The following is a 26,678-nucleotide window of genomic DNA, read 5'->3' on the forward strand; positions in this document are numbered from 1 at the left end:
GTCTTTTTCTAATACTTTCCCACTTCCCTGGGCACAACACATGCTTCAGAACCTGTTGTTGTCTTAATAGCTTCTGCAGGGTTTCTCCAAGGCCATCTCCATGGCTCTCTACAGCTGTGGAGAAGGGACAGGCATGTTTTGTTTTCTTGTTAACCAATGGTCTGAACTGATTTCCTGCAGAAAGGCTTTGAAATGAGCCCAATGCCCAGGCCCACCCACAGCTGCAGGGTGCCCACCTCTGTCACAGAGGGAAGGGGACAACCAGAATGCCTGTTTTTTTGAATGAAATTCTGCTCTCCTTATGGAAGGAAAATTAGGATCCACGCTGATATGTCCAACTGGTGTAGTGCCACATTCAGATTAATGCAAGTGTTGTTAATTCCCTAAAAGCATAATAGGGGAAAAATATTTGTCATTAAAGCTCATTATATATATTAACGGGGAAGCATGAGAATGACATAGGTATTCCAATTTCATCTGACTAAACTAAAGTGGTTTGCCAAAAAGGTCCCATTACAATATTCAGTAGCTGAATATTTAGCAGAATTTCAGTCTGACTACATAAGCAGTTATGTAGGAAAACATGCTACATTAAATGCTTATTATTATTTCAGAATTAGCCAGACCTGAACAAGCTTTTGTAAACCATGTTTTAATCCTTTAGAACTGTGTAATTTCTATTACCTCCAGCTTGCATCAGTACCATGTAATGGTTTTCCTTTTAGTGGCCAGCAAAATTTGCATCCTATCCAACGATGGAGACAAGAAAGAAGAAAACAGGTGCATCTGAAAGAGCAGCTGGAAAGGCGCTTGGATGCCTGGCACAGTGGGATATTGGAGACTTTCCTGGTTAAGCATCAAGGACTTCAGGTTTAAACTAGAAATGTTTTAAGAAGTCCTGGTGAGCTCCCTAGAACTTTGTGCAACATTCCTAAAAGGGACATAGAGGTATAAATGCCTGGCCTTCCACTTTTTCTAGGCCCAGCTTTTTGGAAAGAAGCAGCCTAGACTTGTAATGAGTATGATTCCAGGTGTTATTTTTGTATATCTTGAGAAACTAAGCTTTACTGATAGATCAGGATTATATACAAACATCCCATGCTTGTGTGTGTTTGAATAGAGCTGATAGGTGAAATGTTTAGAATAGGTAAAAATTAGTCTCTGGTTTTCCAGCATCCTGAATGCGCTTAGAAATTTGTTTAATAGTGTTTTAGCAAATGGAATGCTTTGATACGAGTTTTCTGATTCAAATAGTATTCAGGGAAAAGGAAGGGAGATTTCTTCTTTCAGGGAGAAAAGGTTGCTTATTATTCTCTTACATGGCTAATGTTCCCTCCGATTTCAGAATGTTATTGTGCCAGGATAATGACAGCGCTGCTTTGAAAATGCTGATGGTTATGGAAACTGTTGCTATGTAGTGCCCTGAATGAATCTAAAACACTTGGTAGATTCCTTTTCCTATATCCTTTGTGATTTCCTGGCTCATCTGAAGCCTCCTGCTGCTTAATCCATCCAAAGTCTACAATCTTCTTTGATTACTACAAATGCAACCCTCTTATGCTTAAAAGATTTGTCCATGTTATTTCCAAATACATGAAGTATAACTACTTTAGAATTTGAACAAAAATAACCACTTCAAATCCATTCAGAAATTCAGAGTGGTGGTGGTGGTAAGACTGGAGAGAATCCTTTGCTCTACAAACCCTCTACAAATGCACTATATTTGACCTTGGAGAAATGGACATACTAAAAAGTTTACATCTGTAGCTCTATGTGTCTTATAAAAACTATCTAACTATGTGGATAAAGTGGATAAGGTAGATAAAGATCTTTACAGAAGTCGAGAAACTATTTGTGTAATTTATATGAAACTTCATGCAGAAATTGAAATGAGGGTTGATTTTTATATTAGAGTTATGATTTTACATATTCCAAAGCAGACTCTGGTTACTTTCAGCAAAATAGTTACCTTTCAATATGCTTTAAGAAATCTTCTCAATATGCACTCACACATTTCCTCCCTTCCTCCCATCCAATTTTTCAGTGAATTCTTTATTGGAATTTTGAATCTGCAGCTATTTATTAAAACATTATATCTTCCAAATAATATACACACATAATATACACACAACACCTCACCTAAAAAATAAAAACAATATATGCAATTAGTAGGGGCAAACTCCACGGCTGTGTTCACCCAACACGCCTAACCAGTTAAAGACGGATTTGCACAATTTAAGCTCGGTTTGGGTAACTTTGATATGATGCTTTGTAGGTTAGTGTGTTGTGCAAATCAAACCTGTATGTGGTCAATAGGCCTTACTTCTAGATAAGCATACTTAAGATTATAATCTAAATCTCAGCCCTATCCTATCATCTAGTGTAAATATATGTATCTATTTATCCCAATTACTTCCCAGTCCTTGACAATATTTTTGCCACCCCAAAAGGGGAAATATGTACAAATCATATTCAGCAAATAATCAAATGACATTTCATTTTTATTGCAGAGTTTTGAAAGTTGGGAAATATACCAAGCTATTTCCATTTTTGCAGTTATGACAGAGTACAAATAATCCACTTATTATTTCCCAGAAATATATTTATTTTATAATAAACATAATTTATAACAAATGTATTGCTTTATTCTGGAAATGCATAAAATTAATGTGTATTGTTTTTGTTTACTTACATGTGTTGGGAAGCATTGGGAAAGAGATGAGAATAATGAGGGGCTGAATCTTCAGGACCATGTGGAGCTGCATGACTAAGAACCATCAAAACTGGCCGATGAGGATACATCTTCTTTGAAATTCGGAAAAAGCTAATACTGTCATTGGTGATCAAGTCAGTCAGATAGTCCTGAAAGGATGAAGTGAAGATAAGGAGAGGATTTAAACAAAGCAAGATAAAAATACAAAACAATCATTTAAGAATGAAGAGAAAATCAATTGTTATTTTTAGTTCTTGTACATGTATATTACCACTCTATTTAAAATGTATTTTCTTACATACACTCTTCTGAGAGTTACCAGATTGCACTGTGAAGATTTACTATGTTGCTTGAAAAACATCTGTTAAGTGTTCTCCCACCAGGTCCTTAACCATTTCTGTTCTTCCTCACTTGCATATTATGGGTCAAACTAACAAAACTGATTAGGATACCATGTTGGGGAGGGAAGTGGAAAAGAGAACAGTTGGAGAAAGCTGTAAGAAAAGCTATAGTCATCTTCAGCTTTGACACAGCTGTTAAGACAGCAAGGAAACAGGCAACTGTCTTGTTCTCTTAAAATTATAGAGAATATGTTGCACTCACAGGACCTACCAAAATAGAAAGGCATAAGCTATGAAACTCACTGCTTTAGTAAAAATATTAAATATGAGCGCTGGATATAAAACTGTAGTGTAAAATTATAGGTGTGCTCAGATTTGCAGCATAACAATTTGCATTTCTCAAGATTAATATAAACATAAAGCTTAGTTTGACTACTGCCTCGATTTGTTATCATGATGCATTCTTGTTTTTTAACTTAAAAACTCCTATGAAAATATATTTCCTGTTTTATCTTTGAAAATTTGTCAAGATAGATTTGGGTGTGATATATGCTATCCTGGGGGAAGTCTAACTAAAGCTAGTGTGCTGGACTAGGTTTGGTGAGATCCAGATTCTAATTCTTACTGAGTCATGAAACTTACTGAATGATCCTGCAACAATCACTGCTTGTCAGCTTAACCATTTTTTGTTATTATTTGTTACAATGATAAAATGGGGTGGAGAGAACTATATGCCCCAACTTAGATTTGGATGAAAAGGTAATAAATAATCCTGGTTTCAGATACGAATATTTGACATTCACCTTTTTTCTTACATCTCGCTGCACAGTTCAATTTAACTTTCAATAACATTTCTTCAGGGAAACTTGATAAAGGTACAGCTGTGCTTTAGACTACATTCCTGCATATGGTCACAAGTCCATGAGACTGACCACACATTACTATGGAGAAGTTGACAAGCAGGTTGCCATGTTCAGTGACGTTGCACTGTACTTTCCATTTTGGATCTACATATATGGAAAATATGTGCTTCACATAAATGGTTCACTGGTTTTGTCAGCAAAATGAACAGAAGTAAGGACCTTTCCTCCTCTCCTATTTGACTCTCAACATTTTGTAATGGAAAACCTCAGTTTAAAGTGGATAACTGAGTTTGTTATCCAACTAATTAAGATTTACTCCTAGTTCCAAAATGTGTGCAGGTTGGGCTAATCACACAATTCTTATCATAGGTAAAGGATTCTAGTTACTGTTTTGACATCAGCATTACTGGCATGACAGTTTAAACTGTGCATGAGGACAAGTACAAACTTGGATTAGAACTAGCTGTCTGAGAGAATGCTTTGTCAAAATCTTGAGGATGTTCCTTCTCTGATAGCAATGTGCATTACCTCGTGTATGGTTTCAGGTTTAAAGGATTTCTGTCAGTTCAAACAGGCCTTGGCAGGTTTAGCTGGATATGATAGAGGTCAGTAGCTCTAATGCTAGAAATGAAATCCAGACTACTTGAGAAGCAGGTGTTACCCCAACAGTGGCTCCCAAGGAATGTCAGTTCTAAGGGTCTCATATATGACATAGGTGATTACTTTACATTGATATTCAGTCTTTATGTTAGGCCTAGTTCTCATTGTCTTGCCTTGTTTTATCTGTACAAGTTCAGATTGCAGGCAGACTTCACATCATCAAATATCCCTATTTATTGAGCCCTACTTACCACATGATTGAACAGCCCTACATGGCTTCACTGATAGTGCCCCACATAAATACTGATGATTAGTGATTAGAATTCTGCTCACAAGGTTACTTATCACAGGGAAATTTTGCTTTCTACTCATAAATTCTGTGAGGCAAAATTTCATTAGGATATCACTATGAAAGGTTTAGAGTAACTGCCCCTCTTCCATCTGGACTGGACCATCACCCCACCTTAAACCAAAATACTAATGCAAAGTGAGAGTGGAGAGACTGTCATTTCAAGATCCATAATTGCATTTGAGGCTCAGCAAAGTCTTACAGCTGATGTTCTGCAGTTAGTAAGTTTCCAATGTGAGGGCTTTTTGAAGCCCACATGGAATTTGAAATGAGCTTAATACTCATCTTACACTTAAGTTTTTTATTATGCCAGTGACTGGGAAGCATCAGGGAGAGAAAGCTTTTTTATAACAGCAGAATTTTATAAATAGAAATATACAAGAACTTCTGCAAGTAATTGTACGTTGACATCTTGTCCTTTGTGGTATGCAGAAACCAATGCCTTTCCTAATTGTTTGTTCTGCTGACAGTCTGGAATTCAACTCCCAAATTCCTACAGAAGAATAGGAAGATCATTTAATGACCAGTCACCAGTTTTTTTTCACACTACATTCCAGCATGAAATGTACTATCCTAAATACCAATCCTTATCCTACTTCCATTGCTTCTGCTACCACATACTGTCAGTCATCTGACTTCTCTCCAAGGTGAAAAAACTTTAGACTTTCCATGCCATAAGGCTGCCCTTGGGGGTGCATGTGTCAGAATAAGATGGAAAATACAACTTTAACACTGGGCAGGGATAAGGAAGACTTAAGCCTATCTCACTCATGGACTGAGAATGTGAAGAAGGCAACTTCTTCTCATGGAGAGAAGGGATAAAGTAAGTGTTTCCAGGGCATGATTGATGGGTTAGATGTAAATGGAAAGATACTCAATGTCAATCTCAGTCCTCAGAGCATAATAATATGAGCTTACTTTCTAACTACCTTCAATAATTCCTCCTCTGCTGATATGCTGTACATAAACTAATTTCCTCTCCATCCCACCCTACCCCACAATATTTTTACTATAAACAAAACAGTCTGGGGAAAGCAGATGATGTGAGCAAAGGTATGCCAAACACACAAAGTGAGCAGGCAGTGCTGCAGGGAGCAACAAGGGGAGCATCAAGGAAGAGGTCAATGCTGGGTGCAGGTGGGGAGAGACAGTTGTGGGGTAGGCTAAGAAAGTGGGAAGAAGAATCTCTTGTGAGCAAAGTGGGTGGTCCAAGTTGCCAGAGATGAGGAACTTGTTGAGAACACTCAACAGAGATGAGTGTTGGGTTTAGTTGGAGTTGGGTGCAGAGATGTGGGTGGCTTTGATGGTGGCTGTCCAGGCAAACTCCAGGATATGTCCTGATAGTAGCATAGGTACTTCAGGAGCAGGTAGGAATCACCATTTTCCTCCCTGTTTGAGAGACAGTACACCTTGAACCAAAGGTACACCTCTCCAGGTGTTAAGAATCAGAGGTCCTTTCAAAGTATGGCAAAAAATGCATGTGGGAGGAGTTATCCAGTAAACAGCAAAACAAAACAGAACAAAATGGTCAAATTCTGACTTTTATAATGCCATATAGCTAAAAATTGCCTTGAATATTAAAGTTTAAATACCTTAAAAGTATAAATACCGTATTTATTTTCAATTATGGGTGCCAACCAGAATCCCTGCACTGATCTCAGATCCCAGCATGTATTATTTTTTAAGCTACTATATTTCAGGAAAATTTCATCCATTTGTCCACTCACACATTTACTGTTGGACTTCAAAATTAATCTTAATGACAAATATATTAAGAAAAATGTTTTTTAAGGCTTCTGTTGTTTGATATTATATTTTAAACACAGTGCTCTACCAGGCAGAGAAGATTTATTCATGACATTTATATACTGGTCCATAACATAAAACTATCTGGAAAGCATCATAATGCTTTCCAGATAGTGGAAAGTGGACAGTGAACTGAAAGATCTCACCTGGAACTAAAAAGACCTCAAGAATAGTGCCAGGCAAACCACTCCAAGCAGACTCTTCCATATCCAAGGATCTCCTTCTATCTGACAATAACCTGCCTTACCTCATTTGATTGGCTGTAAATATGAGGCGGAGATTTTGAAGAGTTTAAAGATCAGATACAAACATAGGAGAAAAGTAATATTTAGACAGCCCGGTCTCAAGCCATTTTGGTTTTTAAAGATTAAAATTAGCACTTTAAATTGAGCTCAGTAATACACTGGGAAACAAGAGAGTTACATTAGAGAGGGATTTTTGAATGGGTATACTGGTTCTTCTTCTCTTTTGAAACTAGAGGTAGCTTTAAAAATAGTTTGTGATTCACCATAGGGAGCTGCTATTAAAAGATAAAAGGTCTCTTTATGTGATAGAGAAAATGTTGTTTTTAAAAGCATTCCTTTATTAATTTAACATTCTTGGTTAAAATTTAGATTTATTCATTCTATTAAATCTGAATATGCGTACAAGAACACACCCATTCCTCTGTTATGCTACTCTTAATGATAAAGGAACCCAATGCTATATGAACGTTACATTCCAAATACCTTCTTTCTTTTAATAGATCATTGTAATTAAGAGATTATCACAAATGTACTCTTGATCTCATTTTCACAGTAACTAACTGTAACTAAATATTGAATTTAGGGATTAGTGATAGATTTAGAATTGACCAAAATCAGCATCCCACAACCATGGAAGCAATGATTTTGCAGTAAGAGAATTACATGCACACAGCAGATCAGAATATAACCCTGTATGTTAATTAAAGTAGAGAACACCAGCCAAAACAGTGTGAGTCAAGCTACAATCAAATCTATTTCTCAGCTGGTAAGCATATTGGAATGTTTACCATCTCAGGAACTGCCTGCTGTCACTAAATAAATTTTAAATTATACATCCCTCCAGAAGTAAAATGATAATGCACAGCCTAAAGAGCAGGTTTATGGATTACAGTTTATATTACCAGCAGTGGCTTTCACATATAAAACAAATACTTTAATTAGACTAAATCCATAACGTACCTGCGCTAATCTCACAGTTGCGGCCAAGGGGGAGAAATTAAAATAAATCAATAAGACCTACCCTAGAGTAGTCAGATCCATGCTTTTCCTTCTCTCCATTTCTACAGAGCGTGTAGTTGTAAAAACGAGAATTCTTAAGTAATCCAACCCATTCTTTCCAGCCAGGAGGCACATAGGAGCCATTATATTCATTTAGGTACTTCCCAAAGAAAGCTAGAAACAGAGGATGACAAGATAGTAAAGAGACAGCAATACATAAATATGTTTCAGATATCATTTGCAAAGTTTTTGCAACATATGTCATACAACCTGCAAACATGGAAAAAGGTGTGTTAATATGTACTTTCTAAACTGGGGTAAAACAGAATATGAAATACACATTAATAATGTATAATAATGTTTGTGACAGTCACTAATCTATTACTAAGGGTGAAGAGTTATTAGCTTATGCTCAATGTGATGAAGGCTGGAAGTTACTTCTTTATTATTGTCTCTTTTTCCTTTTCCTTTTCTCTTTTACTCTCTCTTCTTTTTTCTTTCTCTTGCATTTTTTAAACTTTTCTTTTCTTTTTTAGTTTAGTTTGTATTTACTATGTCTATTAAACATTTCAATAAAAATTATTATTAAAAAGGTCACTAATTAATATTAATACCTTTAAATGCTTTGATCCTGCCAATTTTCTACAGTGTTCTAGTTGGTTTTCATTATAAAATGTAAAAATAAATAGCAGAACAATTCTACAGAAAGTATAAAAATTTTTAAACATTAAAAAAATTTTTTTTGATGAAAGCAGCAACATATATTGATGCCCCCCCCCCCCAAAAAGAAAAAGAATAAAATGCTTTTACTGAAGTTGGCTTCTTTTTGTAAATGACTTCCAAGATCCTGGATGCAATCATTGAAAATTTGCTGTTCCTGGTCCCAACCAGATGAATCTCAATGGTTCTTGGGATTTATAAGGGGGTGGTGTGGTGTGATTGTGAGTAAGTGGAGTTTCCCTTTGTGGACTTTTACATGCACTCACTTTGCTTAATGAAAGGGCAGCCCTGATCCTATTTTTCATTGGGATGAATTCCACCTAATAGTTACTAAGAGAGAAATGGATTGCTCTAGAAATTGGAGAGTTAGAGTCCATTCTGATTGATAATGCAAAAATCCTTCTATTTGGAAAAATCCTGACCAAATGAGGCAGAATAGACATATATATCATGAATATCATACAAGTTTTGTGTCACCTTGCAAAGATGGGTATAGAGATTTTACATAGCTGACTTCCAGGTTCATGAAGAGTCAGAGATAGACTGATACATTCCAGTTCCATCAATTTAACCATTAATGTCACACTGCCTTGGCCTTTAATCAGGCCATCTCCCTGAGTCTGTCTAAAATAACAGCAGTGAACAAAATTTAAGCCATTATGATTAAAGCATGGATACACATAACTGAACTCAAGAAAGGGCTGTGGAACCTGAGAAAAATACTCTTCCAGGTTACATTGCTTTCTGAGCCACTTATAATATTTAGAGAGCAAAATACAATCTACAATGATGTGTGGGTAACTGAACAATGGCTTGGAAACTAGGGGATAATGGATTCAGATATTGATACTTACCTAGAGAGGCATCTCTAAAGGTTTTTGTGCCTTCTCATTGTGTTACATCCAATAGAATTGCTTTTTGCACTGTTTCTACACGTCCTAAATGCAAAGCTAGTTTCTAGTTTACCGATCAGAAGTACTTATTTGGCACAGGAGAACGAATTCTCCAAATTTAAAATAAAGATTCTTTTCAGAAGCATTTTAGATAAAGGCTGCATGAGATTTCCTAATTCACCTTTAAAAACAATCAAGGAAGTCAGAATCTCTCTGTTTAGGGCTCGGGATGTCATCTTTACTCCTGCACTCTGGTCTATACCCTTTGTTGACACATAATTGCTCTAGAGACTTTGTTTTCTTCCACTGCCTACTCCCTGACTTATCTAAAATCTCTAGTTCGCACGGTCTCCTAAACAGCACAAGATAAGAACCATAAGGAGCAATCTCCATTCTGATGACTAACCTCTATTTCCATGACCAGAGATGTTTCTTCTTTCCTCAACCCATTTTGTTTTGTTACTTACCCAGAACAACTGTTTGCCTTAAGAATCCTTTATGTCTGGATACATACTTGATGAGTTTGAAGTCTAGTCCTATATGGCATGCCACCGTTCTCTGCCTGTCTTCTGTGTGAGTTGCTGAGACCAATAGATGGTAGTCATGCAAGGAATGTGTGCAAAACTAGGTTTGAAATCTTAGGACATGTAATCTGAGTCCATCTTCAATTCTACTTTTTAAATGCAATTGTTGTTCCTAAGTGTTTCGTGTGTGTTGTGCTTCCTTTTTCAGGCAGTTTGCCAAATGCAAAATACGCGTTGTGCATGAACATTATAGATATTATTGCTACACTCATGAGCTTTTCAGTTGCCAAATACAGGCAATGTGCACTGTGCAGTGTTTTCCATTAGAAAGAAGTCTCATAACAATAGCAAAAAGATTTTTGTTCTCATTATGTTGTCCACTGGATATTTTACTGAAATATGTATTGTGAATTTACTACTCTTTGGTTAGTGCCATGAGATCTGACAGACAACTATTATATGGTACCAGTGTTATGTTTTTTTGCCAACTAATGTTCATCTGGACTTTACAATACAGAAATGATAGCCTGTCTATCCCCTCCCCTCCCCTCCCCCCCTCCCCTCCCCTCTGTATTGGTATGATTTATAGCAAAAAGAAGAAAATAGGTAAGTGAGAGCTGCTCATTTTCTAAATATTCATGAGAATCCACAGTGAGGCAAATAATAAAATGTGCTCTGCAGCTTTGCAATGCCAACTCAAGTCTCTTGTGAAGTTGTTTGTGATGTCGCAATGTAAGTGCAAAAGGGCAAGCTTGTGTCATGACATCCCAGCAGTTTTGTCATGTTGGCGTCATTGTTGCTAACTGCAGACGCCTACACCCACACAGAACTGTAGTCATAAACTTTGCCATAAATAAAAAATCCAAGTTTTTGTTATATAATTCAGCATTACATTAACATCTTTACACATTATTACCTGCCCAAAATCTTATTAACATTACAGTATATACCAAAGCAAAATGGGATGAACCCGGAACAAGTCCAAATCATTTTCGGGTGCGGGGGGGGGGGGGGCTTATGGGAATTTTTGAAACAGTTTGCTTTTTAAAAAAAACCCCTATCCTTGGCCATTTTATTCTGTAGGTAGCACTCAGCATAGACTACTAACCCATCTATTTTCGCAGCCCTAGGACAAAAAAAAAGAAAGAAAGAAAGAAAAAAAAAGGGATGTGAGGGTTTCTTTCAAGTTCCCATAGGCTCCAACTTCCATATGTAGCTCCATATGCAACGTTAAAAACATTTCCGACTTTGAAATACGTGGAATGTTACTTAAACTGAAAAAAAAAATGTTTTTTTAAAAATTTTACACATATATCCTATTCAAGTATTAGTGTTGTTTTGTATCACTTTATAAACAGAAAAGATTGACAGGACTAGCTTAACTCTGGAAAAGGACCAGCTTACCTTATGTAAAAAGTACTTTTTAATACAGAATCTGTTTGGTTTGGTTTAGCAATAAATTTGGAAGAAGAACTAGGAAAAACATGGCTTATAAATAAATAGACAAAGGAAACAGTATAGAGTCTTAATAATCCAATTAAGAGAAACCTCCCATCCATTAAAAGTCTGACTGGTTCTAACCACAAACATTCTACTCTCCCAGAAGCTGTTTTCAGACACAAGGAACTGTAAGATTCAACTGTGACATTTTAAAGTAGCTTCTTTTTGGAGAAACTTTGGAAAGAAAGAAAAAACTATTCTGTTAGAAATGCTGTTGACATTTCTGTTCAAGAAATGGAACATACAGTACAGGGTTTGGAAAAAAGGAATGTGCTCCCAGTTTTTCCTTTCCCATAAATACACACAAAAGATATTTACTGATTACAGGAATCATAAGAGATGAGTGGAAGTTCTTGAGAAACCTAACAAACTTCTCAGCCTGCCTTCAAACCCTAACAGAAACAGAGGTAAGCATCCATGGCCTTTTGCATTTTTCTAGCATATTACAATACAGGATTATCAACACTATCACCTTTTATCCTACTATTCTGTGCCTGATTAACCAGAAACCTGAAGGTCTGTATTTAGTCCAAAACCAGACTTGTTAAAGCCTGCACAGGACTGTGGCTTTAAGGACATAACAAGAGCTCTGCTGGATCAAGCCACTAGGCCATCTCATCCAGCATTATAGAGTGGCCAACCAGATACATTCAAGAAAGCTCATAAAGATGAACAGGTGGGTGAGAAATGTATTTTTACTGCTGCTCCCTGTTAGCTGGTATTGAGGAATGTTGCTTGCAATTCTAGAGATAGTAAATTACCATCAAGACTAGTAGCCACTGATAACTTGATCCTTCATTAATTTGTTCCCCTTTTTGGAACAGTCTGACAGCAGTGCCAAAGTTTGATTATGTTTAGTGTATGAAAGTATTTCCTGTTCCTGGTCATGAAACCCCTCACATTTAGCTTTAATGAACAACCTTGAGGTCTAACATTTTGAGAGAGAGGAAGAAGCTTCTCTCCACATTTTCCATACAATGACTAATCTTATATACCTCTGCAATGTCTTCTCTTACTTGCCTTTGCTCCAAGGTAAAAATCCAGATGTTCCTCACAAGGGGAATTGCTGTAGCTCCCCTAAACCATTTTTGTTTCTCTTCTGTATTCCTTTTCCAGCTCTACAATATCCACTTTACAGATATAGTGGCCAGAACTGTATACAAAACTCCAAATGCAGTCTCACCTATACAGTATATCAGAATTACTGTATTTCGTTTCCTTTCTAAGCAAGGATACCAAGGATGGAATTTGCCTGGCTATTCTTTCAAAACCAAAGGAATATTGGGAAGAAATTGTGTAAATGGACTCAGAACCCTCTCTGCCCATCAACAGGAAAACTCTAAACACAGAATAGAACAGGACCAACTTTGGTGTGGTGGGAGAAACAGGGAGTCAAAAAATGGTCAAATTCAGTCATGGAAAAAAAATACTTTCCAGAAAAAAATATTCCCAAGGCATCCTTCTAGGTGAGGCAGTCCTGCAGCATCTCAGAGTGCTGCCAAATGTTTTGTTCTGCCTTCCTACATCCCACCTGGTCACATGACTGGAAGCAGAGCATATTCAGTCTGCCTTGTGCTTTCCAGTGTACATGGAGTGGCTCATGAGGGCCAAGTGGAAATACAGTAATACCTCAGGTCACGAATGCTTCTGTTCACAAACAATTCGGTTCACAAACAGCACCGTTCGCAAAATTTTGCTTCCGTTCGCGAACTCCGCATCGGGTGACGAACTTGACCTGCGGCCATTTTCCTTGCTGTGACCCGTGGTCGTGGCTTCCTGTAGGGAGGGGGACTCTCCCTCCAAACAATAACCATCTCCCCACCTGCCTTCCTGTCCTCCATGCCGGAAGTCACTTCAAGCAAGGTTAGCGTTCTCTCTCTTCATAGTGTACTGTACTGTACTTTGTTTCATATTTTGTGGTTTAAAAAAAAATACATATGGTTCAGAACGGATTAACCATATTTACATTGAACCTTATGGGAAAATTTGATTCAGTTGGCAACCAAAATTGGTTGGCGACCACATTCGTAGGGATCAGAACCGATTAACCGTATTTACATTGAACCTTAGGGGAAAATTTGATTCGGTTCACGACCAATTCGGTTCACGACCAGAGTCATGGAACGAATTAAGTTCATGAACCGAGGTACCACTGTACACACAGACATAGGGCATCACTTTATTAAACAGAAGAAATTACAGATGTTTCCTATGGCCAGTCCTGGTAAACAGCTTGGCAAGCAGTCCATAAGCCAAGCACGTTTTCCCTAACTTGATTTTATTCTACAGCAGCTGTATACTGCACTGACATTTTCATGTAGCCCTCTACTGTGACTCTGAGATCCCTTTCCTGATCTGTCACCATCACCACACATCCTATTAATGTATATGTGAAAACTGGGCATTTGCACCAATGTACCTTGTTTTGCTGTTGCTCATATTGAACTTATGTGGTAGTCTGACCCCTACTTAGGTTGGAGGTAAGACTTCTCAGCTCTCTGCAATCCCATTTTTATTTTGCTGCCCTGAACACTTTGGAATCCTCAACAAACCTAACCACCTTAAATGGGTTTGCTTTATGAAAGCTCCACTTAAGAAAAGAGGTGGATGAGCTATGATAAGAAACCCCGCACAACTGGTGTCATCAAAGCCTATATCATGTTAAAGCTAAGTTACTGCTGGTTATTACTGTATAAGAAGCTGAACAAATTAAGAATTAATGCTTGCATTTTCTCTTTCTTCATTTCCATCCACTTCTCCTTCTGTATTATTTTTTTCAGACTGTAACTAGTTTTCATTGTTTGGTAAGATGCTCTAGGTACTCTTCTGTTTGATCTTGTAGGATTTAAGAGCTTTATCAAGTAACAAATCTCTGATTTTTGAAACCTGAACCTGAATCTAGTGCCAAATGTTGCAGTCCAGTTCACTGAGTTCAGGGACTGCTCATAGATACAACTTCAGCCTGTACTGGCTGCATGTTTACAACAGAGAGAGTTCAAAGCAGGGGTGTCCTCAGGGCAGCTCAAAAAAAGATGGCAGTGATCAAAGCCCCACCCATTTTGATGCATCTCAACATATATGATGCACATAAAAAGGGATGGGGTTTGACCACATGATCACAGCTATCTTCTTGACATTTTGATCCCTTCCCCAGGTCAAAGTCTTGTTTTGACATGAAAGGCCTAAACTAACAGTTCTAACAATATCTAAAGAAAGAAAATTCATCTTAAGTTGTTTGGTTTTTTTTTTAAAGTTCAAACAAGTTTTTAATTTGTCATGGAGACTTCTGTTTCAAAATTTATTTTTCAAAGCTATTTTACTTTACAGCTTTTACTTTACTGCATCACTCTAGGCTTTACTGTTTTCCTTGGTTGTAAATTGTTATCTTGATTGTTACCTTCATGTTTTGCAAATATTTCTCATCACTGCTTGGTTGCGTTGGTCACGTGAGCATTCATAAGTCTGTTGCAACCTGCTTCTGATATTTGATTTTTTTTAAAAAAAGTATAAATCAGGTTGATTCATACACAGATCCTGTAAAATCCAATGTGGTGAGGGCACAATTATATAGTCCATGTATTGATTATGGCTTTTTATTTTGAGTGATAAAATTCCCCTGCAGTGGTCGTAGTTTAAGATGAAAATTCACATAAGGGGGTTTACAATTTTTCTTTGTGGTATCTTTTCTGTTGAAAATCTTTCCTAAACTGCTTCTATCACCAAAAGGTTGGTGAGGGAAAGCAAGTCTTAATGCTTGTTTCCAAAGGAACAATTTGAGGGAAGCACCACTCTATGGAAAAATGTGACAACGATGCGGAAAAAACACTATTTTTCTTCAATGCCTGCATTTTATAAATGCACACAAAGAGACTAACCAAAGAGCCTATCTGTCCTGTGTAGTTTGTATCCTAACTGCCAAATGAGAGTGAAACTGGGGATGTGTGGCTTACAGCAGATGGAATGTTTCAAAGCACATCCGTAGATGCTCATATTCTTTTCAGGGGATCTAAATTCTTCTTCTTTAAGGGCTTGGGTTCAATAAGCTGATAAGCTTTTTTATAGTAATGTGGTATTTATAGGATTGAAATCTACCATGGATTATAAAAAAAAACCTTTGACAAATTGCCCAACTAATTCTTGCTTTGAAGACTTCAAGATAAAAATTTTTAAAGCAAATTCTAAACTAGGTATTATTTCTTGGCTGAAATGACAAATCAATATGAGAAAACTATTTTTTAAATGCAGGTGCTGGCATCCCCTCAGAACAGTACATTAGCAAGGGAGGGAAAAAAAGAGTCTTCTAGATAATTTAAAAATACACTAAGCAAAGATATATTCTGTTAAAAATAAAGGGAGAGGGAAAAGAAAACAGACATATAATGGTTTTAGGAAAACACAGGGGAGCATTAAATGTTTGTATTGATTCTTCAGCTACATTTTATAGCTATAGATACATTTTGGCTGGGAAGAAAGAAACCTGTCCAATGGTCTCATTGTGACTATTTCTATAGTATTTCTATAGTATATCCATGTACATGATACCTTGCAGAGCAAAAGGATTACTACTTTGAAGTACTTCAATAATCTCCATTTTTCTAAGTCCACATGGGGAGGAAGAAGCAAGAATATGAATGCAACGAAACACAACCTTCTTGAATAACCTTAGGGAATGGTCTTAAAACATATCATGGAAAACCTTACTGAAACTAAGCTAAAAAAGCTTTAGTCTGGTCCATAGTTACCTAGATGATATTCCACCTGGGGATTCTACGTACAGCATGGGAGCATGAAACAAAATATAATTGTTTCAATAATATAATAGAGCTGGCAAGGTGTTGTCAACAGAGAACAGGAATAAAGTTGTGAAGATGCAGATTCAAATCCCCACCTAGTCATGAAGTTCACTGAGTGACCTTGGGCCAATGATTATCTCTCAACCAGATTTCTTATGCATCTTTAAACATATCTCTGATGGTTCAGAAACTGCAGCTTTATAAAACCATTAGGGCATTGTTCAATGTCATTCTAGGAGTATCTTCCACAGAATAAATCATTCCTTTCTTAATTTAGCATAGAACAGTGGCCTTTTCTTTGCAGTAATATATACAATATAAACTGAGAAGTCTCAGTGGGAAGCAGTCTGGTTTAAATGGTTAGGAGTCAGCACACAGAATTGTGATTCAGAGAGCAAAGTCCCTATGCTTAGCTCTGACTTATTCTGCAACCTTGGATAACACAGTTCTGCTGTCTGTACTTTCATGTGTTTGACTTTGAGCAATATTCCTCCCTATACAATCAATTATTTGTTTCTTAAAGGTTGCACTACAATTTTACCAACATTATCTATTTCTGTCAGGCACAATTAACAAGTGAACTTCAAAATAGTTTTATATAGGCACAACATATCAATCACTTTCTACAGTAATTCGTCACTACACACACACACACAGACAAAGTTGATGGAAGAAAGTTTTAAGTTATGAAGTATCAGTCTTGATTTTCAGTGTTTGGAATCCATAGAAAAATCATGATCATGTTGACTCCTTGCTAATACAAGTCAAAGCAAGCAATTCATTTACCACCATATGCAAAATATGGTTTTGAACAGAGCCCTCCAATAACTCCTTGCTTGGCCTTTTGTTCTCATCTACTACAGTACTGTCTTGATTTTTTTTTCTTTTCATGCTACTCATTAGCTCATCTCCTTCCTGGAGATATGTAAAACTCTAGTCAACAGAATCATGTAATAGATGAGATGTGATAAATATCACAATTTTGCACTGTTGTATTTGTTAAGAGAAAATGAAACTAAGTGAGAGTGAAGACAAAATTCCTCCAGGATCTGACATATGCCAATCCCAACCATCAGGGATTATACAATAAATGCCATGACTTTATTCATCTCAGTTGTTAGTTCAGTTTGGCTGACATACCTGGCAAACAAGGACAATGCAAAGTAAAGAAAATATTTTCTGGAAAATGAAAACTTCTGTCTCCTTTCAAAGCAATAAAATGATGGTTTGCTTTTCTGAAGCTACTAAAAACCTTTTCAAAAAAGTGTTCCCTTTGAAATCAGATCTACTGCCAATATTGTTTCCTGTTCAACATACACTAAATTCTAGTATATGTTTACAAATTTCATAACTATAAAATAAAAAATGTTCCATCATGATGATTAATCCAAATTAAACCTGTACTGAATGTTCTCACAACATCTTTTTCAGCTTACACTTTTTAAGTCTGAAAGGAAAGATTCAAAATTATGAATTAAATTCCTCTATCCAACTGTCTCGCTTTGCTGCTGCTGCTGCCACTGCTTTAGTCACTCTTTTACCTATTCTTGGTTCATCCTTCTCTGTATTTCTTCTGAAGTGCTTTCTGTCTCTCTTCTCCATCTTCCCTTCCTCCCCCCCCTCCCCCCCTACTCTCTCCTGACAGTAAACATTGCCTCTGAAATTCTGCCTTTACTCTGATTTGGCTTGAAATGAAATTGGTAAGAAAAAATTTCCAAAAGCAATGTTTCTCCTTGATTCTTGTCTGCAAAGGAAGAAGTATAGAAGAATAAACATACATTCAGAGAGACAAGGGGGAGAAGAAAGCCATCAGCCTTTACAGGAAAGTGACCTCCATTCATAAGCTCAGCACTGAAGTAGTACCTCCCATAAGCCTGCAAATGGAGCTGCAAACTTAAAAGGGAGAGGGGAAGGTTCAGTTTTCCCCCCAATCAAAATGAATAGAGAGCAGCATTTCCAGAGGGAGTTGAGAAATCAAGCACCACTCCCTCATATTTGTCTTCTATAACCACATTCTTCAATTTAAATGTTCCCTCTTGGAAGGAAGTTGCACCCAATTATGAAAAAACAAAACAGGGAACATTCTTTTTGTAATTGTTTATACAAGTATCTTTCCTTGATTTTTGACACCAAGAAATCACCATCATAATAATCCTTTGTTTGTTCCTCTATTCTTTTTGCTACATGCTCTTGATCCAAGAGTATGACTGGCCATTCTTTTTTGTAGAGGTGATTCAGCCACCAAGTGGGAGAACTTCCTCAGATTAATCCTTCAACTAACACAACTTGTTTACATAGAAAATCTTCCTGCCTAACTTCCCTCTGTGTGTAATAAAAGCAAAGACATGAAACTCCCTTTAAGGGTAGAGTTGTTAAGCCTACAAGAACATCTCTGTCTCTGTGTGGAGTAGCTACATATATGCAACAATGCAGGCTTAATATCTGGTTACCTCTTTTTTAACACTGACATTTTCCAGACAATAGTCAAATTCATCATGAAAAAAGAAAACGCTCTGAGGAAAATGTGTATGTTTCCTACATTCAATAATAGAAAAAAGGCTCAGACCAGTTGCTCTTGTGGAAAGCTGTTAGCTGATATTTGCCCAACAGAACAGTTCAGTTGAAGATTTCTCCTATTCAATCATTGTCAATACAGAGTGAGTGGCTAACTTTGTTTTGTATGCAAACAACGAGGTAGACATTTTCTCTTTGTATATAATAATGAAACACACAGATACACCCTAGGGCTGTGATTCAGAGTGTACATGTAGAACCTGCTAGAAACACCTCAAGGCATCTACATCTTCTCCTGGGACTTGTGCAGCTGCCCTTTCCAACTGACATGCAGCCTTGGGAAAAGACACATTTGGTTTAAGTTATTCCCGACAGGCACTACCCACGTCCCACACAAACAATGGATCACATTTTATATTTCAAATCTGGACCTTTGCACACATAGTGCAGGGTTCGTCTCATAAAAACACAGACATATAGACAGGACTGGATAATGAAATGTTGGTAACAACATATTCATTTATTTCACACAGAAGAATATGACTGCATACACACAGAGTAGCAAGTTTCTAATAATGTTGGTGGGTCATTAGCAATATAAAATCTAGGACTCTGCAATAATACAGATTCAAATGGAAAGAGATGATTCAGACTGCACATGGGTGTGCATGTAGCATCTTATAGTGGCCACATGAGCTCAGGAAAAGTTTAAGAAGTTCTCCCTACATGCTAGATGAACACATGCATTCTAAATCACATTTTACTTTTCAAATACAGACTTTTTACTTTACACATTTGTAATAAATTCTTCTGGAGCTGCATCCATCTGGATAGTATGACATCCCTGCTGTCATTGCTGCCAGGAAAGTAACCCCATAGTTCAAATAAAATAACATTTTAAGATGCTATTTTAAAGAGAAAAAATAACTGCAGACACCTACTGTATTAGAGTGGGGCAGTGGAACAAGGATGGAAAGCAGAGTGGAGAAATCTGTGAGATGACACAGGAGAACATTTCCCCATTAGTAGGACGTAGCCACAAAATCAGATGCAGAAAAATAATAATGAATACTGTTAAAAGCAACAGTTTGTCTAAGAATGGATTCAAATGCCTTTAGTATTTTAAGTTAGACAAAGATTTATCAGAAAGACTAGATTGAACCAGTGAAGTCTGTGACTCATTTTCTAGCCTTCAGTCACTGATTAGCATTAGAGAGCCAACGTGGTGTAGTGGTTAAGTTGTTGGGAGCAGGGAAACACAAGTTCTCGTCCTCCGTTGCGCAAGACATGAGTTGGGTGACTTTGGGCCAGTCATGCTTTCTTGGCCCTAGACTGGGAAGTTGAGAAAGATACTGGAAACAGGCAATGGCAAACTACTTCCAAAACTGCTGCCAAAGAAACTGCATGGACCTGTCCATGAAGTCACCAAGAGTCAAGGTTGACTTGAAGGTACCAAATAAGTAGTTTTATCTATATGATTTATACCCTGCCGTTCTGTTCTGGTGATCACTGAATACAACTAACAAAATTTTGAACAGGAATAGACAACATTAAAATTACAGATTCAAAGTAGCATAAAATAAATATTAAAATTGTCCAACACAAAGTATAATCTTTATAACGGGGTTTTGTTTTAATCAAGGTATTTGTTAGATTAAAATGACTTTACTTGCAGGAAAAGTGTAGAATTGAATTGTAATAAGTAATACATGGAGGGTAGTTTTTGAAAAGAACAAAATTTGAAAGACATTTTAATTACTATTAGCTTAAATAATAAATAATTGTCCTTCAAGCAATTTCCAGTGACAGATTTTTGAGAGTAATTTGCTTCCTACAGGGATCCCAACATTGCTTTTGTTTCACTGAAACAAAACAGAGAGTTTTGCAGGTATTTGAAGCAATAATAAGCCTGTAAAACCTATTCAACAGAGGCAAAAGTGGAAAGAACATATATATTATGAGTCTTTGGTGTGTAGAACACCAGAGTAGGAAAGATGCAGGGCCAGAGATAACAGTCTTCAAGAGCAAAATATGAAAGGTGATCATGTGGCGAAGAAAAAGAAACAAATAGTATATCATTGTTGTCTGAAAGAAGGCTTAGATAATTCTCTTGCTAACAGCTTATCTTTTTGTGATCAACTTCTAGGACTGAGCAGTTACGTGGATCACAAGAATAAAGTAACAAAAGCAATCACATCTTGTTCCGTGTCCTTCCTGATGCCAGAAGCTAATGCCTGCAGCAGCCCTGATACAGTGCCCGCCCAGCCCGTTACTAACCTTGTATGAAGGGAGTCCACTACTTCCTAAGACAATCTGTTCCACTGTTGAATAACTCTTACTATCCCAAAAACGTTTGCAATGTTTAGCTTAATTCCTTTTTTCCTCTAATTCAATTGGTTTAAGATCTGTCCCTTTGTGTATCTGCAGATGACCAACCAAAACAGTGACTGCAGGAAAGCTGATGTCAGATGAAAAATGGGAACTTAGGCTTAAATCTTATACTTAAACCTCCATGAAACCCTACAGAGAAATCTGCATTTGAGTCAGGAGAGCTATACAATCTGATAAAAATGAACCTATTTTTCAGAAAAAGAAAAAGAAACTAAAAGAAAAGTGATCAACACAAGGGTAATCATGGTGAAGATTTTTGTTTTAACTTTGCAATTTTACATTTTATGTGCTTATATTGTTTAAAATAAACCTATATATCAGTCTTCTGCCCATCTTTGTTCTACACTGCTCAATTAACAACAACAAATTTTATTGATTAGTGGTCTGACCGTATCAAAAAGCTATAAAAACAACAAAGAGAAAACAGTAGGACATATTCATGATAAATCAAGCCTGCACTCAACCCCATTCTATTCAAGATAGTCTATTCTCTTCAAAATGGCCTTTGATATAAAAATTGCAGTCTTGCTAGTGATATGCATGTTCATTCCCTGCAAGAAGTAAGACAGTTTTTCCTGGGCATCCCAATATTTTTTAGTTTTCAAGTAAGCATTAATCAATTAGATTATATCCTCATCCAGCTAAGACACCTAATATAACCACTTGTTAAATTTAAACACCAGAATTTTGTGGACTTAATTCCTGATAAGTATTAAAGATAAAAGAAAAACAGAAAGGAGGACATAAGGGATGCCAACATTCCAGGATCAAATGCTAAAATTTATCCTTGTTAATAATTTTCTTTTCATACCCACAAGCAGAAAATAAACCTTGGAAGAATAGTATTGGGATCAATATCTTTAGCATCAACAGAAATGCAGCTAGGTGTTTCCTTTTCTGAGGCTGTATTGATCTATTGAATCCTAAGGCAATGTGACTTCACTCCCAAGACTCTTCACTCTCAGCTCTTCTGTAGTGCAAACCTGAGAGAGATGCTTTAGTGCAAGAAGTGATTCAGTTGCATGCTGGAAAGATGCAAAAATGCACATGTAGAGGTCTTTCTGATATTCTACTGAAGTGTAGTGCAGAGGTCCCGTAACATGAACCATTGATTTTCAGTGATTCGACAAATGCTCTTTAACTGACAGTGACAAAATGACTGCCTTTTATTGAAAATGTTTCTGACCACACTCACATTCCTAAATGTTATCTCAAATGCACTCAGCATTGTACTAGGACTATAAAAAAGTGTGGATACAGTGAGCTCTATATACTTTTCCATGATCAAGGGATCAAATGGATATCCATTTATTTTTCTCTAAGATATATTAATCACCTTAGGGCCAAAAGCTATTATGTAGTAAAATATAACACAGGCTGGCCCCAACATTTTACATTTTATTTGCCTAATGTGGTTTAATTTTTTTAAAACATAGTCTTTGATGGCCCATTTGTAATATCATGTGTACATCATAGCAAAATTAAGCTTGTGATAATTTGACATGGATCTCACACAATACCCTTTGTGTATCTTTGAATTAAGTCAAGACATACATGTTGAATGTTAAATGTTTCCCCCTTTACCTATTTAAGGTAATAAACATATTTCTAAAATGGTTATATTGTAGTTACATTGACTATGAATAGTTCAGCCTCAGTTTTATACATTAAAATTATCTATGCTAGACTTTAGCCATCTAAATCAGGACTATTAATTCAAAACCAACAGCCATCTATCTACAAGGCCCTAGTTGGAATTACTTCCCCCCTTCCCCTCGCCCCCCATTTTTTTAACGTTCTGGTAATTAAAACTGGCATAACCTAATCACAGTAATCCACAAATCCAATATACATGAAATGGACAGAAACAAATATTAATTTCTGTCTGTAGCAAATTTGTAGGTGACAAATGCAACAAAACAATGCAACAAAAGGAAACAACTATAAAATAATATAGTTCTTTGTATAGCTTTTTCATCCCCTTCAAACTAGCATCTAAGCAGAATAAAACAAGAGATCCATTAATTTATTTGAAGGTAAATTCCTACAGTCTGAATAGTGAAAACCATCAACATCAGAAACTGTGCTGCGATTGAGGCCCCCCAAATTCCCAGACAACATTGAACTAAATTGGGATTTCCTGATTAGTACAGGGCCACCGTACCTGGTCTGCAAAAATCCAGGCAAACACTAGATGGCACAAGGAGATACAAAAGACCCCTCAATCTTTGGTGCTCTCTCATAGCTATTCAGGTTTTTGCATCCTGGATATGGTGATCCTAGATTAGCATTTACAATGGCTCTTCAGGAAAAGGGTCACCTCTTTTAGCATCTCCTTTTTTATCTCTCACCTGGCCTTTCCTCTGCCTAGTGGCATTCAAGAGAGCTAAATGCTTATGCCTGCTTTTAATAAGTGTAAAAATGCTAGTCTGTCTGCCTACTCCTATTCTCTTGGCAGCTTACTATAGACCTGCATGCTACTTTAACTACATAATCTGTCTTCTTATTACTCCTTAAATATGCCTGTCTGCAGCCTGGATTGGGAACTCAGGGCAGATATTAGATGCTCAGTCCTTCCCTTCAGCCACCACTTTCTCCCCAACTTTGTCTCTAGGGTTTAATCACATCCAACGAAACTTTATTTTTAAAATCCCTGCATGGATGGTGGTGATGTTATTTCAGAAAGAAGTGGCTGGGGAGAGGGAAAATTGAAATCATTCTGGCTACCTATAGTGATCACAAGCACCTATCTTTAAGGAAAGCTAAACAAAACAAAAAGATTGGTGACATGTTATAGGTAATGTTAAAGTGATTTGACATTAAGACCCAAACAAACTGCAACTGGGCATCTTTATGAATTAGGAATAGATTTCCAATGAATTCCTATATGCTAGGTCAGTGTTGTCCAAACTTGGCCACTTTAAGATGAGTGGACTTCAACTCCCAGAATTGAACTCCCAGAATTCTGGGAGTTGAAGTCCACTCATCTTAAAGTGGCCAAGTTTGGACAACACTGTGCTAGGTTATAGCCCACAGCATAAAGTAGGTAGCAAAAGAACCGAAGGACTTCTGCCTGCTTGTCCTTTCTACTTCCTTTTCTAGATCAACTCCCCTACACCCTGCCCCCAGCAAAAAAAGGCTGAATTATCAAATCTGAGATTATGTATGCAACAGAAACAATAGCATTAGATCAGCAGCATAGGTGTCGAAGTACATGAATAATATAAAATTTGTCAAGGATAAAAGTGGAGTAAGTGGTACTTGGAGTTGCAGGAGTAAAAGTTCAAGCCAGGACATAAATACTAATGATTGCAGGCATGCTGCTGAAAGAACAAGGGCAGAGAGCTAAAAGATAGCATCAAATATATGACTGTTCAAAGTCTATACGTTGTTCACCTTTACCATCAAAATCAAATTGTAGTGAAATATATTGGATGAAGCTCTTGGATAGCTGTGACTTAGACCATTTTTTGCATCAGATTAAATACTCTTATTCTACAATATCTAATACTGTCCCAAAACATGTTTGGTTTCCATGGGAGAATTCAAATGCCATCCTTTTCCACACTTACAGACAAAAATGAGACATTACACCCTGGGAATCTGCCCTTCCCAAGCCACAATGAAATTAATGGAAGTTGTGCAACTGCATTACTATATCCTTGCATAATTCTCATTCATTTCAAAGGAACTTGAACAGAAAAACTTCCTGGTAGTTTGGGCAGATCTGTCTTCCAGTCAAATCTTTTAATTATGCCCAACACCCGCTTCATTTTATTTCACACTAAATATATATTACATTGTCTTCTCTTATCCACAACATGATTTATGCATGCATGCATGCATGCATGCATTCATGCATTTATTCATTTTTCCAAGGCCCTTAAGACAGTGTACTTTGAAACATTTGGAGGCAAATTGGGCAGAGAAACAGTAAATGGTTCAAAGTCACCTAGTAAGTCCACTTCTGTGACCAAGGGTGGACATGAACGTGGGTCTCTCTGATCCTAGACCACTCTCTGAATGCCAGGCTTGATGCAAGTTCTAGAAGCTGAAGTACAAAACATTTGCAGAGCAACAGTTCGGGAGTTGTATTTCTTGGCATGTATGAAATTCAGATTTATATGGCAGAAAGAACAAGCTAAGAAGTATAATACATACATTTTCAGCCTCAGCACTAAAGCATGGATCTGAATAAAACACCAAAGACTACCAGAGAAACCAGCTTTTTGCACTGATCTTACCTGTCCTATACCCTGTGTTATTGAGGTATACTGCAAATGTGCGAATTTCATGCTGGGCCTGCCAGGATGGAGAAGAGCAGTTTTCATTGTTGGTGTAGGTGTTGTGATTGTGGACATATTTCCCTGTAAGAATAGAAGAGCGGGATGGACAGCACATAGGTGTCGTCACAAATGCATTGATGAAGTGAGCACCTCCCTGTTCCATAATCCGCCTTGTTTTATTCATCACTTGCATTGAACCTGAGGAAAGAAAAACAGTATCATGCTAGAGAAAGACAAGTTTTATCAGATGCAGCAGTTTCATCATGAGTATCAAGTCAAAGGAGCCAATCATGATAAAGTCATTTAAGCAAGGGAAAGTTGGTGACACATCTGTTATTTATCCCTGCAAAAGTATACATGTTACTAAAAGCTTTGATGTTTTAAACTCTTGGAATGTTTAACAAACAAATCCAAACTATCCAAAACTAATATTCAAGCTAACACTGTGCTACAGAAATAGCACAACAACCATATCAGATAGTTCCAGATTGCTTAAGCAGAGTTCAGATGTCAGCAAGTTAAGTTTAAATATTAAATCTAAAGAAGCTAACCAGACACACACACAAAAAAAGTTAACAAATGAGCAGGGCTATCTTAACAGAAGGGGCTACTCTGTTCCCTGAAATGTGACTTGATAGGCAGATTGATTATCAAATCGCTGTCAACTCTTAGTGACCACATAAATAAATCTTCTCCAAGATGATCTGTCTCCAATTTGGTCCTTCAGTTCCTGATAAAGCAGTAGAAATGTATGCTTTATCAAACACATTGCTCACATTCAAGCATAGGCAAGGAGGCCCCTCAGACTTTCCCACTCAACAAAGTAGGGCCAACTATTGAGCAAGAGGGAAAGGTACATGTCCCTCCCCACTTCCAGCCCTTACGTAAGTACTGTAGCCAAAACATGAGACAATGCAAACCCATACTTCCACTTCAACTAAGCACCACTGAGTTCAAGGTGAATGACTATACTATTGAACTCTTAAATTAATAGTCTGTAAAAATGTTGACTATTTACTATTACTAATACTTCCTCCTGGGAATTCCAGCTCACAGAAGTTTGGTCTGTAGCAGTGGTACTTCAAATTTTAATTTGTCCTTCTAAAAATCTTCATGTGGTCTATTACTGTTTCTATCTTTA

The 26,678-nt window shown here is 37.0% G+C and overlaps 1 protein-coding gene across 9 annotated transcripts in view; it reads right to left on the reverse strand.

Moving 5' to 3' along the window:
* The window catches only part of SULF2 (sulfatase 2), a 311,016-nt gene that overhangs the window by 51,064 nt on the left and 233,274 nt on the right, over positions 1-26,678 (reverse strand). For all 9 annotated transcript variants that reach the window (XM_088154099.1, XM_088154096.1, XM_088154100.1 and 6 more), the window contains 3 exons: positions 25,496-25,735; positions 7,939-8,090; positions 2,693-2,862 (listed from right to left, as the gene is read on the reverse strand). In XM_088154099.1, coding sequence (XP_088010225.1) covers positions 2,693-2,862; positions 7,939-8,090; positions 25,496-25,735 — 562 coding nt within the window. The remainder of the gene's footprint in view (positions 1-2,692; positions 2,863-7,938; positions 8,091-25,495; positions 25,736-26,678) is intronic.

This window comes from Python bivittatus, unplaced genomic scaffold (genome assembly GCF_059951505.1).
Source record: "Python bivittatus isolate LINGU-HERP-01145 unplaced genomic scaffold, Pbiv_v1 ctg000700_np1212, whole genome shotgun sequence".
Lineage (NCBI taxonomy): Eukaryota > Metazoa > Chordata > Lepidosauria > Squamata > Pythonidae > Python > Python bivittatus.